General features: G+C 42.8%; 1 protein-coding gene across 2 annotated transcripts in view; it reads right to left on the bottom strand.

The window, feature by feature from the left end:
• The window catches only part of WDR41 (WD repeat domain 41), a 404,073-nt gene that overhangs the window by 164,409 nt on the left and 219,093 nt on the right, over positions 1–20,571 (bottom strand). For both annotated transcript variants that reach the window (XM_069223450.1, XM_069223458.1), the window contains exon 7: positions 15,440–15,502. In XM_069223450.1, coding sequence (XP_069079551.1) covers positions 15,440–15,502 — 63 coding nt within the window. The remainder of the gene's footprint in view (positions 1–15,439; positions 15,503–20,571) is intronic.

Here is a 20,571-nt window from a genome sequence, read left to right as displayed (position 1 = left end):
TAAAAACTCCCAAAGTCATTTTTCACTACTGTGAGGCCAACTTCTCTCATAGGCTTGCATTGGGAATTCCTTAACACACATTTGTGCTGTATTTCCTGATTACAAAGGAGTAGCTGCATCATGTTTCATATCTTTGGAACGGTAATGATGAATCCTCTTTAATGGTAAGTTGGATTTAACATTACTATTTTAGAAATCCCACTTTTAGAAAGGGAGCATTTCTCTGCTCTTACTGCTCTGTGTGCCTTGCGGCCTTTCTCCAATACACGTCTGGGGTGGACGACAGCTACACTTTGTGAGTTCCCTCTTGACAGCCAAAAACACAGGAAGAGTAGGTGTGTCTGAGTACTCATCTGCATTCAGATGGGTCTTCCTGGGCAGGAGGGGTGTGGCACTTATACCTGAATAGGCAGTGCCTGTCCCCACACAAAGGGCTGATTACCCTCTACTGATAGTCTGGAGCCAGGGCGGAGGCAGAAAGGATCCTTGTGCATTTCGAAGACCCTTTTTTGAAGTTGTCCCCACTTTAAAGACACTTTTGGGTATAAGTGCAGGGTCTCTGACTCCACAAAATGAGACACTTCTGGATCTACAACTGGACTCTTTCAAAAGAACTGCTGTGCTGCTTAAAGGAATCATCTGATGGAATGCTGGACCTGTAAGGTCTGCTTTTCTCTTGTGTTGCCCTGCTGCCTGCGGGACTTCAACTCTGCTGAAGGAGGGCTGGACTCTGCCTTCTACCTGAAGTGTGCTCCAAGGGCCTGTTGGCTTACCTCCTGTTGCTTGGGATTAAGGGATATCAAAGTCTCTACCCCTGCTCCTGTGCCTAGCTCACTGGAAGTGGACCCAGATACTTACAGCACAGAAATCGACGCATCTCCTGTCTGCATGTAGCAGATCTGGCACATCGACTTGGTTGAGGAAGTAGAATCGGCGCATCACTCTCAGACCAACGTTTTGCCTTGAGAGCCCGACGCATCGGAACCCTACTTCGCCGCCACAGCAGTCTACCAAGATTGACGCATCCTTCAACTGAGTGGAGAAACCATCTTAAGGTATGTAGTGGACACTGGTCAACACTAGTCGCTCAACTACATAATGGCTTCTTCCAACCCAGGCATGTTTGGTATCAGACATGTTGGAATCCTGCAACTACCCCAATTCCAGTGCTAGTTGCATGATCCCATGTACTCTAGGGGTTCCTTCACGGATCCACCAGTTCTGTCTATGCAGCTGTGCTGGTATCTGGCTACCAGCCCATGCTGCTGCCGACCCCAGGCATTGTTTTGCCCTCCTGCTGGTGACTCAGGCTCAGGCCGGAGGAGCAGAACAAAGGCTTTACTGCAAGGTGTTACCACCTCTCCCTGTGTATTAGGTGTCTAAGGGCTGGGGTGGGGTGCCCTCTGAACACCACCAGACTGCTTTGAAGGGCACATTTAGTGCCCTCATTGCATAATCTGATTTGCACCACTTTAGGAACCCCCGTTCCTGCTCTGGTGCGAAGCTACATGAATGACAGGGGTGTGACCACCCCCTTGTCCAGCTCCTTCCCTAGGGAGGTGCACAGAGCTCTGCCACGTAGCCGGATGATTCTGCCATCTGGGAAACAAGATAGGAAGCGTTCCCTGGGACCATCTGACTGGTTACGCCAAGAAGATGACGTTCTTGACCCCCTCTGATAGGTGGGTCACTACAGAGAGTGACCAACCCCCTTTTAGGGTTACTTAAGGGGTCCCCAGATTCTTAGAGCAAGACTCTTCAAGGAACTCTCTGTAAGACATCCTCTGCTTCCTGGCCTCCGGAAATCACTGCCGGTCTGCTTTTGGAACTGAAACAAGACTGTATTCAGTTGGGAGGGCTCCCACTGCAATATTGTTTCTCCAGCTCCTTCAAGATTTGTGTCACATCCGTGGCTGTGCATCCTCCAGGGTCATAAGGATTCTGCTTGCATCCAAAAAGCAAGAAGGAAGCTCCCTTGGAGTGAAGGAGTCACACTTCTGCATCCACAGGCACCTCAAGAGGACAACGACCAGCTGATGGAGCCTGCTGTCCCACAGACAACGAAAAGGCTCAACTCACAGATTGTGATTCTGTGGTCCTCTCTGGGCCCAACTTGTATTTTGAGCAACTTCAGAGATGGTGAAACCTTGCTGCAGCCACTGGAACAGAACCCCTGTGCACCACGACTGTTGCTCTTACCAAGTCAAGATCTTCGAGCGCAAAGAAACCACAGCTTCCAACATTCTGCAACTCCAAAATTACTTTCCACTCTGCAGCTCCTGGGAAGTGGGACTCGTTTTTTTGTGCAGCTGAGGCCTACCTGAAACTCCCTAATCCTGCTGCCAGTGGGTCATTCTTGGGGGCTCCTCCGACTCCAGCAGGCTTTTCTCCCTGCTGAAAGCATGCCCTGACTCTCTACCAAGGGTTGAGTCACTAGGACCTTGCTGGTCCTCAAAAATCTACAATCTTCCTTGAAACAACTATTTGCTTTTGGCAAGGCTTGTTGGTGGTCCTGCTGGCCACTGACCCTCCTGCAATCTGGCAAACGATGTGGGAAACTCCTGCATCCCCTGGACTCCGCAGCTGGACTTCTAACTTCACCGTCCTGCAGGAACCTCACCTCCAACAGGGTGGACATTGCCTACTTGTGCCCCCGCCTGAACATCTCTGAGTGGTCTGGACACTGCTCCCTTCTTTTTCAGGTTTTTCACGTCCGGAATCGACCCTTGGGTTCCACCGGCCTGGTTTACAGGTCGTGACAACAGCTGGACAACTGAGGCTTCCATTGACTCCAACAACTCCTATGCACCTGGGCTCCCTGGTGTAGGTACTCCAGTGTCCTGGGTTTCCACGGATGGGGCACTATTCCCATTTTTGTATGCCAAATGGTTTCCTCAGGGTCCACTGGGAAGGATCCTGAATCCATGAAAATCCAACCTTGGCAGTCCTGTGTTAGCCTATGGGACATCCGGCTCGATAACAGCTCTGTACTTGGGAGCCTGTGGGATCATTGGTACTTACCTTTGGTAATTTCTTACTTCCCCTGCCTCTGGGATTCTAACACATTTACCTTGGTTGGGCAAGTCCATTCTTATACCACTCTCTTAGTATATGGTTTGCCCCCCCCCACCCCTAATAGGGTCCCATGTATTTCTATTCTTTTCCTGCTTGTTGCTAAGTGTATATTTTGTGTGTGGATATCTCCACGTGGAGATATACCAATGTTAGTTTAGTCTCTGTGTTGTAATAAAGAATATTTTATTTTTGCAAAACCTGGTGTGGTTCTTTCTTGTGTAACAGTTACTGACTGAATATTGTGGAATTGCCAGTACTTTACACTCCTCCTGGATAACCTTCAGCTGCTCACCTCAGCTACCCCTAGAGGGCTTTTGCTATATGGACACCTAAACACTATCACTAAGGATTGCATGGACTAAGTATAGGGTGCCACACCATAGGTGTACACAATAAACTGAGCCATCCTCCTTCAGTTACAACCTAAAGCCCAATGTACCCCCATGGCGCCAACAGACCGGTACACAGAGTGGGTTTAATTAATGATTCTGATACATGAAAAGACAAGCATCCCTCCATCACAGAATAGGTACAGCACATCATCAGCAGTGCAAGCATCACTCACAAAGCAGATATGGTTAGGCATTAGCAGTGCAGATTTGCCTTTCTTACAGAACAGATACACCATGTGCATAAGTTAGGCGATTTCTCGTCTTCACAGACTACGTCATAGCATACCTCACACAAAAGGTACAGCGAGGCATCAGCACAGAATGCTTACATTCCTCATACCAAACACAGCATAGGCAGAAGTGCAAGCTTTCATTCTTCATGGAACAACCACAGCATTGTAAAGGCAGTGGAACCTTCCCTTCCTGACATTACAGCAACAGCAGTATTCTGCTATCACAGATCAGGTAAAGCTCAGGAAATTGTGTTGCCTCTCTCAAATAACAGGTACAGCACAGTCTGCAGCAGCAGTGTAAACACCCTTGCCTATCACCAATTACCTTTCAGTATGGTTGTGTGGATTTGTAAGTGCATGGCTGTTTGAGCAAGTAAAACGGGTATATAGTATGGATGGTTGAGTATAGACATCTTATTTCAGCATTAAGATGCCCCAAAGGGTTACCATGTGTGAGCAAATACATGTTAGGTCATGTTATGTTACATGTGGAGGGGTGAATAGCTCCTTTGGTACATGAGTAAATGGATGGAGAACTGGTTCGTGGTGTGAGCTAGTGGACAATTCTCTGAGTAGGAGGTTGATGGTTCCTGAATTTATGTTATGAAGAATGCTGAATTTGTGTGGCCAGATGGAAGATCAGATGAATGGAGAATGTGAATGGAAAATGCATGTGGAAGGAAAATGTGTGGGGACTGATGAATATTTGTGCAAGGATGGTTGATGGTTACTTTGTGTGTACGGGTGGATTAAAGGTCACTTTGTGTAGGTGGTATACATGTCTGTATTAGGCCAGGGCCATCTTTAAATAACACCAGCATAACTGTTGTGCTTTTACGCAAACTTCTCCAAATTACACCATTACACTACGTCGCTTGGATGTAAATGTAGAAGGATGTGTGCAAATAAACTTTATGCTGCTACGTGTGGAGATGCTACTCTTGTGCACATTCTGAAGAAGAGGCTAGTGACTTTGAAGGGCATGTATATATACCTGCTAAGCAACAAACCACGAGAAATATCTGTGATGGAAAAGTACTGTTACCATATCTCATCAAGAATCATAGTACTACCCAGTAATTGGGGGTTATCTTATGTGAGATAGGAGTCATGCCCCAGTAACGGAATATTCTACAACAACATACATGATGTCCTTGATAAGGCACTGTATGTTGGCCACTGCTGGCTATAAAAGAACCTTATAACAGAAAGAATAACATTGAGTCATCTCGAAATGATGTATAACATATTGTTGACATTTACGTTCCAATTCCATTGTCACACATGCAACTGTGACCCAAGCAATTTATTGTTTACAGTGCTTCAAAATAACATAGCATGAAGTGCTAAAAGAACTAACTGTTGGAATGATGATGAACTGACAGTAAAGTGTAGTTATTTGCGCTATTCTCAGAATAGATGTGGAATGACAAACACTGATGCGGGGATCCATTGTCACATGTCAGAGCTTAATAGAAGCAGGTGGTGCTGTGCTGGAGGCTTGAACCTGGTGAAAGTGAACAAAGCTGGATTTTGTTATTACCTACCAGCTAAAGACAAAATCACTGGCATGTAGATACTATATCAACTAGTTCTCATACTCAAGGGGATTCAGAAAGAGGAAACAGATGCTGCTGTGGGGAACACATCATTTAAGAGCTGATTTTAACTGCCGAAGCAGTGTCCCCTAAGTGCCCATGCAGAACACACAAAGCTTGAGAGTATGGCATTAAGCTTGAATGCCGTGCATTGATCAGATTACTGTGGTCATCATCCAAGGCGGCCAGTGCTTTAACTGGGATGAGAATGGTAGGAAAATTGCTAAAAGCGGCATTAGCAAAAAAGCTTAACTAGGAATCCTTTTCAAGAGGTCTGGCCTACGTGAATAAGTGTAAGGCTTAAAATAAGAAAACTAAAATACTGTGATTTACACAGCATGCCACATGACCAGTATTTGGGTACCGCTCTGGAGGTGTATGTTATTGCATCTAGACATATATTATGGAGTAACAACAAATTTGTTGTGAATTGAATAATTACAATTGAAAATGTTGCAATTCTGAAAACCTGAGACTAGATTAAAGATAGCTAAGATCTCTGGAAGGTAAGATGGTCTTCTGAGTGTCTCAACCACTTATATTCTCCCCTACAAAATTTTTTCTGCCATCTGTCACTGTTAGACACTTACCTTTTTCTCACTTACATCATTCAGAAATTCTGCATCTGCATATCTCACACCCGTCATTTTCCACTTCAGACAGTCTTTCCACTCTTTTTTTCTGCACATCCCCTCAGTTTACCTTCTTCCCATAGACTACGCAACAACTCAGCTTTCAGAACTGCAATTTATTTTCCTTTGGCGCTGTCAATATTTTGACAGCTGGGTACCTCTTTCATACACTTTTCCATAAATGCACAATTACAATTGCCACATACATGATCATCCCTCTGTGTACTCTAAAGAGAGGCCAAGGATTGAAAGTGCATGAAATCATAACACCTTTATGACCCACTGACTGTAAGAAATTCTCATTACCTGCAGACCCATCTCCAGAGCTCTTACTCGTGCCCCGTTAAAAACACCCACCTACATCCAAAACCTAGTCAGGTCCCTAGAGGCAACTCAGTTCACATAAAAGAGTCATATGTTGCACAAAAAACTACAGAAAACATAACATATGGGAAAAAACAAATAATCTAAGGGATTGCAAGATGATGGCAAAATGAAATGTAAACAGTGACTGCATCGCTGCTATGGATTATCTGAATACTTCCTATAGTCGTGTTTGGGAAATCAAGCATTGTTTTTACTCTTAAAAACATTAATTTAGGGCCCAATAGGAATCCATTTCTAAGAAAGTTTTAAATTACTGCTTCGTCTGATACCTGGCAGGACTCGATCCATTTTATACACTGCTGGAAGCACACTAATGTGGAGTGAGTGAAAGGCAAAGGCAGAGTCAGGTCTGTGACCTTGGCCCTGCCTCTGCATCACACACGCACACACATCTTCATAGCTCACCCTGCCATCCCAGAACCGATGAGGAAGACTTGAGCCAGATGCTTGTCTCTGGCTTTTCTCAAGGTCCTCTTCAACTTGCAATTCCAGAATGAGCCGAGATTTCATTTGGCTGCTACTGCCCCCTGTCCTCTAACTTCGTACACAAAGAATTAGTGACAAAATAGTGACTTTTGATGTAAAATAGGCAAGAGAACGCAATAACCATGTAGTGACTGAGCTGCACAATCTGAGACCAGAAAATTTGGGATCAGTCCTGGCTTCCCCACTTGAAGAAACTGTGTGGTCCTAGGCAAATTTTCTTTTTCACTAAACCTCCTTTTTCTTCATTATCATATATGGGAGTACCTTCAAATGCATAAGTTCAGGAAATGCACTGTACAAAAAAACTCTTGTGGTCGATTTACCAGACCATAATGTTGCTTCAACTATAAGAAGCTAGGCCACATATAGAGTAAACATGAAAACTGTTTGGCCTCTCAGTTCAGTGGTGAAATTGTCATCAGGGTGGAGGGAGGTGAGACTATTTCTAAGCTCATGTTTCAAAACTATTAGTTTTAATAAATGCCTGTTAATCTTAGAATATGAATTTGAAGTACTAAGGTGAAACGCTTTCGCATGTTAAAGAAAAATGCTTTTTTTTTACTTTTAAAGTGTCTTTATCGCATTTTAGGTGATGTTTGTTGCATGATTTACATGGCAAATATTCTCATGCCTTATAACTTGTTGGCTTATCCACCTCTACCTAGTCTCCAACAATACTGACTTAATGTCACTGTTGCTGCAGACCGCTGTTCAGACTAAACTGCCAGGCCATCAACCCCCCACACCACCCCGAAAAGGTTATTGAGATATTAAGTGGAGTGTGTTCTGGCAACTAACATGACCTGCCAGAACACAGCTAGGGTAGTCCAGCCTACATCAGCTGTTATGCTAGTTTGTGCTTTGTTGCAGGGAATCCAAGATTGTATCCTGTAAATTAAGTTCAGTAGTTGCAAGTCATAGCTGTGTTAGTGCTGAAGTTACATTTTCATGGATGTACTAAAGAGAGGTTTGACATTTCTGAAACTCTTTTTTGTGGAGACCATTATGGGTGTATGATCGGTATTGATATTCAATTTAACCATTCAGTCAACATAATGAATACGGGTCTTCTTTATAGACAGTTAGTTATTTGAATTCAAAGTTCCACTGTATATTGTCAAGTAAGGGCATAATAACAACTCTTTTATTGAATCCCTGGCCTCAATAACAATCTACTGAATCCCGTTATACGTCACCGTTCTTCCATATATATCATCTGAAGTCTGACGTGTGGTCAAAGGGAACTTTGTGTCAGTGTTTTAACCCTACAGTTATCTACAGGGCCTCACCACAAGCCATCTCACTACTACAGTAATATGACTGCTTGTCCTGATGAAACCCTCTAAATAACACAAAAAATACCTTGATCCACACTAAGCATGAGTGAATGTAGTACTCCAAGTATGATGTAAAGGCTGAAAAGTATATGATTAGAGTAACATCAGCATAGAGGTTGTATGACAACAAAGAGTAGATAGCATTGTCAAAAGAGACCACCCAAAGCAGTAGCAGATAAACAAGTTGTGAGCTCGGTCAGTCATAATTAGTGAGCCCAGAGGGTAAAGTAAAGCAGAATGTTCAAGAGGGTTGTATGAATGTGGGTAGGTTCAAAAGTATAGAGGAGAGTTGGTTGTATGCAAGTAAGTGCAGTTTCAGTAGAGTTGTGAGCATGTTAACCAGACTGCAGGAGGGTGTGTTTTTCTAAAGAGATGTATACTATGAAACAACTGTTGTTCCAGTATCTAAAAGAATAAGCATTTGCAATGCAACAGGTGTCATGTGCTCGAGCTAGAGCAATTAGCCTTGTAAACTAGAAGACGCATGGAAATGCATATGAGCAGCGGCAGCCACTGCAAATTTCAAGGGGAGGGCGGGCAGGGGTGTGTATGTAGACAGGGAAATTTTAAAAAAAAAAATTAAAAAAAAAGAGCACAAACGTGCTGTGCAAAACCTAGCGAGATTGTGCTGCATTGGAAAGAAAAAGAAAAAGTAGCTCAGAAATCATGCAGAAAACATGGAGCCTCGTATGTTTTCAGTAGTTAGCGTGTGCATGCCTTTCACAAATGAAATCAAGTGAATTTTAAAAGGCAAGTCAACAAACCAACGAAAGTGATGGGCATCACATGGGTGTGGTTAAAAGTCCACAGAGAGATTACAACAGGGGCCAGAGCAAATTCACGCTCCACCCTAAAAAAGGGAGTTGAGAACCTGGATGGCCGCTGTAGGCAAAGGGTCAGGAGTAGGATTTTTTTCAAGGAAAGGTAGCTCTGCAGATTCGAACCATGGAGTGCCAATTCTAGCAGTAAGTGTTTTGATATGGGCGGATAGATAGTTTCGAATTTTAGATTTGAGAATCAGGTGTTTGATGGTTTCAGGGCAGAAGAGATTAGATGGTGAATAGCATGGCTTTCGGGGGGTGGCCTCACTCCTATCTGCCTCTTTTCCTGGGTGGTATTGGTGGACCTTTCCACCCCTCCCCTTGCTAGGGGCACTGCCACCACGGATGCAATTCAGATTGTGTGACAGGAATCATGCCACCCAGGATTGTGGCTGTCACATATGTGCTGCCATCTTGTTACCTCCTTCCACACCCACACCCCACCCACCACACCCCTTTCGAGCATAATCAATCATTTTCCCATGGGGCACCCATAATGCAGTGACCATATGCCCCACCTAAGTGGAAGGCTACAGCACGATTTGAAGAACTACTGGAGGATTCACAGATCTCAGGATTTGAGGATCTACTACAAGGTGACTGGATCGAGCAGTCTACAAAAGCCACAACCAAGTTTGGGTCATGTGCTTGGCTTTCCTCTCTGTTGACGAAAGAATCCCTCTGCTTGGGCTCTGCTCTTCATCATTGTTCCTCTGCTTGGGCTCTGCTCTTCACCGTTGTTCCTCTGCTTGGCCTCAGCTCTTCACCAGTGGTCCTGGTTTTCCAGTCAAGATTATCTTCAAGCTTGATGTTGTTAATATCTTCCTAGAAGTTTTGTGGTTGTGGTGCTTCTTGAAATTCCTTCTGCAGTGTTATCTCTAAGACTTTTCTTGCATCCTTTGAATTATTCAACCTTACCTAGCGCTATCTTCAGAGACCTCAGGTTAGTGATGAATAGGGAGATTTAGATATTATTCTCTTGTACTGAAGAACCGCTGATGGGCCTGTGGTTTCTGTCATGCCCTTGAAGTCATGATATAACAACTGTCTCTTTGGCCTTCATAGTGCCAGATCCTGTTTGAACCTGTGTTGTGAATCATTAATAACTGCTACCAACCACTGCACCAAGACCAGTCTCAGAACCATTCTTTTGGCTCCAACAAGATAAAAGGTAATGTGCCACTGTTATGTTGAATGTTTACCATTGCGCATCAGTATCTAGAATAAAGATTGTGTATGTCTTGTTTCCTGTAGAATTACACAACTCAAGGTAAATCCATGTAAATAAAAACCTGTGTGTAGTTTACGTTGAAGTCAGAGCAGACAGTAACAGTAGTCTGAAGTTCAGTTTAGTATAAAAAGCCACCACTTGTGACAGACTAGCAGCCTCAAACAGGTGAGTTAAGCACTGTGACTACAAACTGACAATGTCTCCTGTATACCTTCTCACATATTCCTATCCCACCTTCTTCGCCTTTAGCACCAACTGCAGTCTTGACCATATTCAGCAATATCAACATAGAAAGGACTCTGGTGGGGTCCACTTAATTTCAGGACCAACATTAATCTCTAGAGGTTAGTGGTGACTAGAGCTTAACAGTACACGACGGGTTAGCTGTTTGAAAACTGGAATCATTTTGTTAGGGAACGTAAGAAGTGAAATGTGAGAGTGACAATGAATGTGATTTGGATATCCAGGAGGATGTTGGTAGTGCAGTTAGTGTAGTCAGGTTATCTCTGATAGTGAACGTTTAAGAGCAGAAGTTATTTGCTGATAACCAAAGGTGATAGATGTGAGCAGAAGACGGAGTAGGTTGGGGATGGTGAGTTGTGGATGAGGCTGACATGAGGTGATAAGGGTCAGGGAGAATGAAGAACAGCCATTGTCATTTACAGTGGATAGTGTATTCAAGGGTGTTTTATATTCATCCAAGTTTGTAGCATACCGGTTTTTGCATCCAGTTCCCAAGAGTCTCATGTATGTTTTGAGTTTTAAAATACCAGATGGTATCCAAAATAGTGGTGTGAGAATAATTCTGTTTACACTTTTGAATTACTGTATGCAGAATACAAAGTGAATTCATACTCCTTTACACGTACTTTTCTATTACTCGGTTATTGAATTTAAAGTTGTTACAATATTAATTGCTTTGTAAGTGTTGGTGATATCAGTTTTTATTTGATTGGAAGTTTGATGTTTAGTGGACCTATATTCATTATTAGTACATGGTATTACCATTTAAATTTTTGCTTACTGCAGTTACTTAATTTTAAATTTAATGTCTGTTTTCTTAACTAAAGGATCTGTGAGTGAGCTTGACGAACCAAACACTAATCATTGAAAAAGATTTTTGATGAGGGGTTCTGCATTTTGTTTTAAATGTTGTTTATATAAATATCACTTTTAGGTCAGATCGTTGGTGTATAGCAGATTGTTTTTATTAATAACATTTCAAATTAAAGTTATGAAAGTAATTTACTGGGTTGTAAAAGGGAGAACTTTCTAATTTAGAAAAACTGAGATGAGGGAACATTTTTTCCCATCAATCAATGAGAGATCGGGAGACCTCTGGAGGCTATAAGTAACTAGACATTCTGAACATATTTGGTACAGCAACCATTACATGCCAGTCACCAACCTGTGAATTCAGAAAAAGTGTTGGGTGTATTAAGGGCACCATGCCTTGTGCGCACAGGAAGGATGTGGAGAGAGGTGAGGTCCCAGAGGGTCAGACCGTGTCACCCCGCCCCCATGGTCCTCCCCGCCCCACCAACCAGACCCTATCCCCCCTAAAATATAAATAAATTCCCTTTTTTGTGGGAGGATTTTCCCTTCGCCCAGGAACTGGGACCAATAATTGCAGCTCACAGCCAAAGCCTTTGGCTGTGCACAATGGTGGTTGGAGGCACTCATTGTAGGATGGATGCAGTCTGGCTGCAAGCAAGGCCCCATAGTCTATACACCTTTTACACTTGGCCCAAGTTTGTACACAAAGGAGTTTAGATGGATAGTGGCTTGACAACAGGTCCTGCCCACAAGCCAGGTCCTCTGCTCAAGCCCTACAATGGAGTGAATGTAGAAAGGATTGGGTGCTGGACCTGGAGACAGGCCAGGATCTAATGACCCTAGGACATGGGCAGCAGAAGAAAGGCTTATGGTAGGTTGGATCCTGTGCACCTCAGGGTATGTGTGCATGGTAGGTCAGGCACATGCTCTGGCCAAAGGCCAAGTCTTCACCCCACGCCAAAGCCTGCAACAGGTTGGCCATAGAGTAATTGGACACGGTATGGGAAACCCTCACTACATACAGCCAAAGGCAAGCAAGGCTGTACATCCACCCATCACCCCGCCGCGTATGGTCAAAGGCTGAAAGGCAGGCTCGATGGAGGTGTTTGATGTAGGTCAAATTACGCAGCCAACTCCATATGCACACGGCAAGAGGTCTAACACGGGGGTTTTAATAATGTGGAATGGGAACAGTGGGATATAACAAAGGTGCTTGAAGCACTATATCAACAAAAGTTTCTGAAAACTATTGATTAAGTTGTGATTTTTATTGCTCGGAAAATATACTAACATAGATTTAAAAATAACTAAGAACTTCCCTGAAACAAACACAGTTGAAGGGATAATGTGGTTATGAAACCAAACAAAAAATACTGAAACAGACCAGTTATGGATAGCCAGGCAAATCATAACTTGCCGTCCGGTGCAGCAGCCACAACTGGCCAGTTTCAGTTGTTTGGACATGTTCTTTCAAGTATGACATATTATATAATTTACTATAAAACACTCACTTGTGTACAAGTGTTTATTGTATGATTACAGCTTGTTGCCAAGGAATGTTAGTTTTTCAGGATCCATAACAGGTTTATTTTATTTACTTTATAGGAGATTACGCCAGAGTGCAAACTGATGCAATTAGTATTTTATATTTGCTAACCACTACATCCTCATGCAATTGTTGGCATCCTTTAAAACACAACTGAATTTTTTGTAAAATGATTCAAGTCACTCATAGAAATCTTTGGTGGCTGATTTAAGTAGAGTGGTCAAGCCCATTGATCAGGGTAATAATGTTACCAAAGTGATATTAAGGAGTATGCAGGAAAAGCAAAGTGCCAAGTTTTGATGTGACCTATTACAAACAACTTAGAGGTGAATCCACTTCAAGCTGTGCAGCTAAATTAAAATAACTGATGATGCACTTAATATTCTGCCCATTGAAAATATGCAGTGTTGGGAAGTGAAATATTCCCAGTGCCTCAATTACGTTTGTTGCCAAATATCCATAAGTCAGCAGCTGGGAAGACCATTTGTGGAGAGCTGTGGCTATTTGACAGAAAATATGGCAATCTCAACAACATTTTATTTCCATATGTTATGAAGCCTCCATCTCGTATGAGATTTGATGACAGTCCTGAATAGCTTTAATAATCATGACCTTAGATGTTACTTTGTTGTTCAAAAGTATTATACATCAGGATGGTTTGGAGCTGGTGGGGTTTCCTATAGGAAATCAGGTGTTAAAGATTGGTTTTCTCCTTTATAATAGCTATTTTATCTTTCATGTTAATAATTATTTCCAGGCCTGCGGCATGGTGATGGGTTCTTAAGTGGCAATCATGTTTGCCATCATTTTATAGACTACTGGGAAAGATCGGTTGCTTGAGCCAAAAATGAACTTTGACACAAACAGTGGTTGAGCTACATCAATGAACTTAGCCACTGAGGTTTCTGATGGGAGCTTTTTAATTACGGAATTAACTGATTTTGATTATCCTAATGCTGGGTGCATGCAAACTGATTGTGAAGATTTCAGGAATGTGTGCATGCATGCTTATTTTAATGTTCTTTGGGTTTCTGTGAGTATGATATCATTACTCCATTATCATCAAAACCCTCCCTGTACAGAACCGCTGACCGACATGTGACTACGAATGGACTAACAACATGTAAAAAATCAACAGTATGTTATCTCTTTGATAATGTTAAGGACTATGTATGACTTTCTTCAGAAATACATGAACCACATGTGATCCTTGCAATATTTTGATTGACGCTGTATTGATACTAATATCTGCCTCACATCATGTTGATCATCCTATGGACTATAGAGTACATTAATGCAATACACGCTAAACTGTATATTATTCACTGGAAAATTCAGCACATAGGGCTGTATCTTAATTTACATCATGTTCATCACATTTTTTGCTCTACCAAAGTAAAAAATAACCACATTCAGCTTTAAGACATCCCGGTCCTTACTAAAGGAAATAACTTTTATCTCACATGAAAGAAAGACCAACGTCTGACCACTTCAGCAGGAAGAACAAGTTACTTACCTTTGGTAACTTTCTTTCTGGTGGACACTCTAATCACAGATTCCTCACCTTTAGAATATCCTCAAGGCGCCAGACTGGATCCATAATATTTTCACAGCAGTGCTCCTAAGTGCCACCATGCAGCTCTGCATTGACTCAGTTCCACCATGAAAGTGACAAATCAATGCCACATATAAGTGCCATCCTACAACGCTGACGTCACAAAAACCAATCAGAGAACTATTGTGCATATGTCTACTTAATGACTTTTTTAGATGGAGAAAAGAGACCATGCCAAGAAACAGAGGTGGGATGCCAGTGAGAAATCTGCAGTTAGATAGAGTATACACCAGAAAGAGTGTGTTAACAAAGATAAGTAACTTCATCTTCTGATTGATACTTCAAACCATAGTTTCTCATCTTTCAAATAAATACTAAAGCAGTCCCCCCCAAAAGGAGGGTCAGAGAAATGGGATTAGAATAAAAAGTCCTTAAGGACCGAATAGAATAAAAAAGTCCTACCCATCTGAACTGGCTGTCAAGGCAGTAGTGCTTCGTGAACGTATGCACTGATGCCCATGTCCCAGCCTGACAGATGTCAAGAATGGCACCCCTTGTGCCAATGTGGTAGTAGAAGCCTTGGCTCTGGTAGAATGAACGCTGAGTCATTCTGGAAGCTGTGTGATAGCCAATGCATTGCAGGTCTTAATCCAGAGGACTATATGCCTTGACAATGTTCTTTTCTGCACTGCTTTTCTTTTCTTGGACCTAGAGAACTCAACAGAAGGTTGATCATCCACCCAATGGTCTTTTGCACTCTTGTGGTCCAGCCAATGGAGTTTCTACTCCTCTTTCAAGAGGTGAGTCAGAGTAAAGAACATTTGGAGGGTGTTGGATTGGCCAACGTGAAAAGGCGTCACAACTTTTGACGAACTCTATGGATCCAGTCTGGCGCCTAGAGATATTCCAAAAGTGAGGAATCTGCAAGTAAAATTATACATCCGAAGCACATTTTGAGTAATTAATGAATCACTACAATGTAATTCCTTTCTTTTCATTGAACCCATTGTGAACAGTGGTGAAAAACTATAGTAAATTACTCTCATTTCAGTAACCATCTATATTTCAAATGGTATAATGAAGCACTTACCCAGATCTTTGCCCACAGCTGCAGCAACACAGTTTTTAGGCAACTCAACCAAAGCGTTGATTGCTAACCAAAAAACAAAAGGAAACAAAGGAGAAAGCAAATCAAAGACAATATCTGATAGACGACAAACATCGTAAATATTCTATGAAGTGCAGCTGTCCTATGATGTGCAGCATTGCCACACAGGAGTATAAAAATACATGTATTTTTATTTGGTCTCCTTTTCTTTTTATGATGCCACAAGTCGGGCTCTTCGCTATCTCAAAATGTCCTTTCAAAAGGCACACTGTTCTTTTAATGTTCTGTAGTGCCTAGAAACTCTAGGAATGTTTGAACCCTTTTGAAAATATAAACACAGCTTAACATAACTTCCTTCTACCCCAACATCAAGCTTACAAAAGGTGTCAGTGTTTTCAGTGCTCCTTTCAAAATGCTATCTTGCCTTCTGGAGCATCTTATATGCACTGACAACCGGACATTTTTCAGGTATTTGTTGTAATTTGGCACCACTGACAACATATAACCTGGTGCTACTGCAATATGTCATCTTAAAGAACCTCCGGCTCTCTCAAGGACAGAAGGGCAAATGTATGTTTATTGTGTTTTTAATTACTCTTTTGCCATAGACTCTTTCCCATAGCATGCGGTTTCCCATTTGGCACGTGGTTATCTGAGTGAGCCAGTGGCAACACTTAAAACAGCTTCAAAATCTTTAAAAAAGAGCTTTGGGCCGGATGTATACAACTTTTTGCACGTCGCAAACAGCGAATTTTGCTGTTTGCGACATACAAAAAGCACATCGCAATGCCCAATTCCTGTTCTGCGAGTCGGTAACATGGTTACCGATTTGCAAAACGGGACTGCGAGTCGCAATTAGGAAGGTGTATTCCCCTTCCTAATTGCGAGTCGCAGCGCGATGTTGTATTGTTTTGTGAACGCGAATGAGGTAGCAAAACAATCACAGTTAGCACCCATTTCAAATGGGTGCTAACCCATTCGCAAAAGGGAAGGGGTCCCTAAGGGACCCCTTCCCCTTTGTGAATGGCATTAAAAACATTTTTTCAGAGCAGGCAGTGGTCCTATGGAGCACTGCCTGCTCTGAAAAAATGACACGAAAACGTTTCATTTTTTAGTTTTGTAATGCATCTCGTTTTCCTTTAAGAAAAACGGGCTGCATTACAAAAAAAAAAAACTGCTTTATTTAAAAGCAGTCAAAGACATGGTGGTCTGCTGTCTCCAGCAGGCCACCATCCCTGTGAGTGCCGCAATTCTCAAGGGGGTCGCAAATTGCGACCCACCTCATTACTATTAATGAAGTGGGCCTTTGCAACCTCCCTGCGAATCGCAGATGGTGTCAGGGAGACCAGCCAACATTCTGAATTGCGACTCGCAAATTGCGAGTCGGTCTGACTCGCAATAAGCGGGTCGCAATTCAGATTTTTGCAACATCTGGCCCTTAGTTCGCTGGTACTGTGCATGCATATTTCAGAGTCATACAAAACAAACTCCTCCATTCAATGCATTTCTGTATGTGCTTACCAGTTTCTTCACAAAACAAATAGTAATTTGGTGCAGTTTTTGTCACTGGCTGATGCGTCAGCAGTAGGGTGTCTATAATGAGGTAGCCCCAAGACCTAAGAGTAATTAAGTCACATTTTATGTATTCTTGTCTACTAGTATGTCTTAGTTTTTTCCCCATCCTCACTGTGTTGGCAGATTGAATAGTAATTGAAAATAAAATTGGGAGAAGGCAACATAGCACTGCTTTGATAAACAGACTGGGCTTGATTCACAAAAGTAAATATACATGTGTTTACCACCTAATATTAACATCTACACTGATACTTAGTGCAGCACTCCACTATTTTGCTATTCACCATTTCAGAGAGGAGAATTACACCTAGACAGCATTACACCTTCCAGTGCTAGGCCTTTCCCCCTCAGTGCTAAATCTTTTATGGCTATTTGGGGTAGTTTGCGCTTAGGGCTCCATAACTTTTTGTCCACATAAGCTATCTATGCCAAATTTGTGTTCTTTCTTCCCAGAATCCTGGGGATTCTAAAGGTGCCCACGGTTTGTGGATTACCCTGGAGGGGACCGGGAAAATAGGCAAAATAAAGAATAATTCTACGTTTTTTGAAAAAATAGGAAAAAGTGCTCCAGATAAAAGTGTCTTTTTTCCCCCCCTAAAAATTGCATCCATGAATGGTTTGCTGTACTAAAGTCACCATCTTTCCAGCTTTCAGGAACATGAAAAGCTGAATCAAGAAACCTAATCTTGTATCAGAGTTGTGGGATTTTTCTAAGAGGTAGCCTATTTTCCCTATTTTTTGTGCTCTCAACCTATTTCCAGTTTGTGGTAGCAACCAGTGTGAAACCCGTGGGTGATCCAGAAAAGCTTTAGCTTTCTGAAAAGTAGACGAAATGCTGAATTCAGCAAGGGGTCACATTTGTAGATCCTTCAATGTTTTCACTGAGGGTAGGTGAAGAATTCCACTCCACTGGTGGAGTTTTCCCCACTCCACACTCTGCGCGGAGTTCTGAAAAACTCTGTGAAGTGAGGCTTTTTTTCTCTCACTCGCACTTGCCAACATTAAGTCGGTGAGGGTGAGTGAGAGAAATCGCTAAGTTGGCAAGCAAGATTTCTGAATGCGAGCGGTCAAGGTAGGCTGCGACGACCGCTCGCGATGAGAAAGCTGCCGATCGTGTTGAGGAAGCTGCCACTCACGTAAAAAATCTACTCAAGCGGCAAAATGAAGTTAGCGCCCTCTGATGCTCCGCATGATGGCGTTCATGATGATTTTTAGTGCAGGAGAAACGCCTGTGCTGAAAATCAGTGCAAACAGCACGCCTTACCCAAACTCCGCTGCTCAAGGAACTCCACGTAGCATGGCAGAGTTTTTTCGGCACTTCACGGAGTTCTGCGTAGCAGGACTCCGCGACTCTGCCCAGGCCTAGTTTTCACAAGCAAAATAACTAGTGAAATAAAGAAATATTGTACAATGAGTAGGAAAAAACTGACATTTGTGACAACATTTTCATCGGTAACTTTTTGTCAAAATGGCTGATTGACAAAAGGAATGGTTGTGGGGACATATAGGGTTTTAAGGTTCTCAAAGAAACCAAGCTACCCAGAGCAAACAACTGAGCTGCAATGGTTCTTCATTGAGTACCAAGTATATGCCAATTCCTATAGCGAAATAGGCAGAGTGAACAAGCATTTGCAATGCAATGGGTCTCGCGTTTGCTCGAGTTAGAGCTATTAGTGTTGTAAATCCCTAACTGGACTTTTCTTGCCACATAACTTAAAAATGAAAAATAAAACAGCTGACATAAGCAAGCCGATTCAAAGCACCACGGCCGCCATGAGCGTGAAGTAGAGACACAAAAGGAAAAAGAAGCATGCTCGCAGTCCAACGTATCAGCAAACGTGCAATTATCCAGGGTCGATATCCAAGGCGGTAACCAAACTGGCCCAAGAAGGGACAAACATAAAGCATTTACCAATGATGATAAAGGATTTTTGAAAGACAAGCCCATGAACGAGTGATAGCGATAGGCGTGGTTAAAAGTCCAGAGATAGATTACAACAGGACAGACCGCTTGGAAACGTATTTATTTCTGAAATTTGCACAAGATATGGAGTTTAGGGGTAGCGGTTATTACTACACCTCTGAATTTGTGGGTACACATACTAGTGTATGATTCGGAGGGTATTTTTTAAAATCTCATCTTCTCACACTGGATTACATTTGAAAGGGACAAATGTAGTGAAATTGAATTGGTAATAACAAATGTTGTACTATTCTATGCTCCCACAAGTCTCCTGATAAAAATGGTACCTCAATTGTGTTGGTAGACCTAGTGCTCCCAATAGTAAATGGCCCAAAACACAACATGGAGGCAGTACATTTTTCCACCCAAAACTGACTTTCTTTTTCCAATTTAGGTAGCTCTAGATTTTGGACCCTAGCTCAGCTGAAACCTAGCAAACCTGTACATTTTGAAAAACTAGACACCTAGAGGAATCCACAATAGTGTGACTAACGTGGACCCCATTAGGTTTTTTAAAACATAATGTCCTGGAATCTTCAAACTTTGCCTGAAATCATGCATTTTTCTTACATTTCTGTAATGGAAACCTCCAGAATCCGCAGGAATCCACAAAATTCCTCCCACCCAGCATTGCCCTAGCTGTGCGAAGAAAAATGCTGACCCATTTGTGTGGCTGGGCCTAGTACTGTGATAGGAACAGCTCAACTTAAGGACAATTGGAGTCCTTGCTTGGAGACTCCTATTGACCATGGCTGGATCCGTTCCCTGTCCCTGGCCCTGGCAAGACTGTTGCCCCCGTCAGATGGGGTAGGGGCTTAACCATGGTGGTGGGCAGCTGTGACCCCTCTATTTTTTTTTTTTTAATTCCCTGGTGTCGAGTCGGATGTCTGACCCATCCATCTGCTCCAAGGGGGGCAGAACGACTGTGTCCCCATGTATTTGGGGTGGGGACATTGCTATGCCCATGGTGGGCAGCCCCCACCCCCCTCTTTAAAAAATATAAATTACTCCCTGACGTCTAGTGGGTTTTCTATCACCCAGGGGGCAGACCGGGGGTAATTACCTCAATCTGCTCCCTAGGGGGGCAGAAAGACTGTGTCCCCATGAATTTGGGTTGGGGGCATGGGTTATACCCATTGTGGGCAGCCCTCACCCCACTTTTTAAATAAATAAATGGTTCCCTGGGGCCTAGAGAGTTTTCTACCATCCCGGGGGCAGATAGGGGGTAGTTACCTTATCTGCCCCCAAGGAGGCAGAAAGACTTTGATCCATATTTAAGTGCCTTCCTCCGGCGATCCCCAAGCAGAGATCCACTAGAGAAAGGTGCCTCTGGAAAGGGGAGATTCTACCCTTTCCAAAAGTACCTCGCCCGTTGAAATTGGCATTCAGGGAGCTGAGATATGACCCTGAGCACCGCAAAAAAATGATAGCAAATGAGCCAATTGGCTCATTTTACTTTAATTTTCCCTGTAATAACGTTGACGCACATGTCGCACCAATCGTAATTACAGGGAGGGGATATTTAAGCTCTTCCCCAGCAATCAAAGCTGAAAATATAGAAAGGAAATCCTTCTGA

The sequence above is a fragment of the Pleurodeles waltl genome, chromosome 1_1 (genome assembly GCF_031143425.1).
Source record: "Pleurodeles waltl isolate 20211129_DDA chromosome 1_1, aPleWal1.hap1.20221129, whole genome shotgun sequence".
NCBI lineage: Eukaryota > Metazoa > Chordata > Amphibia > Caudata > Salamandridae > Pleurodeles > Pleurodeles waltl.
This window is presented reverse-complemented; position numbering and strand designations above follow the sequence as displayed.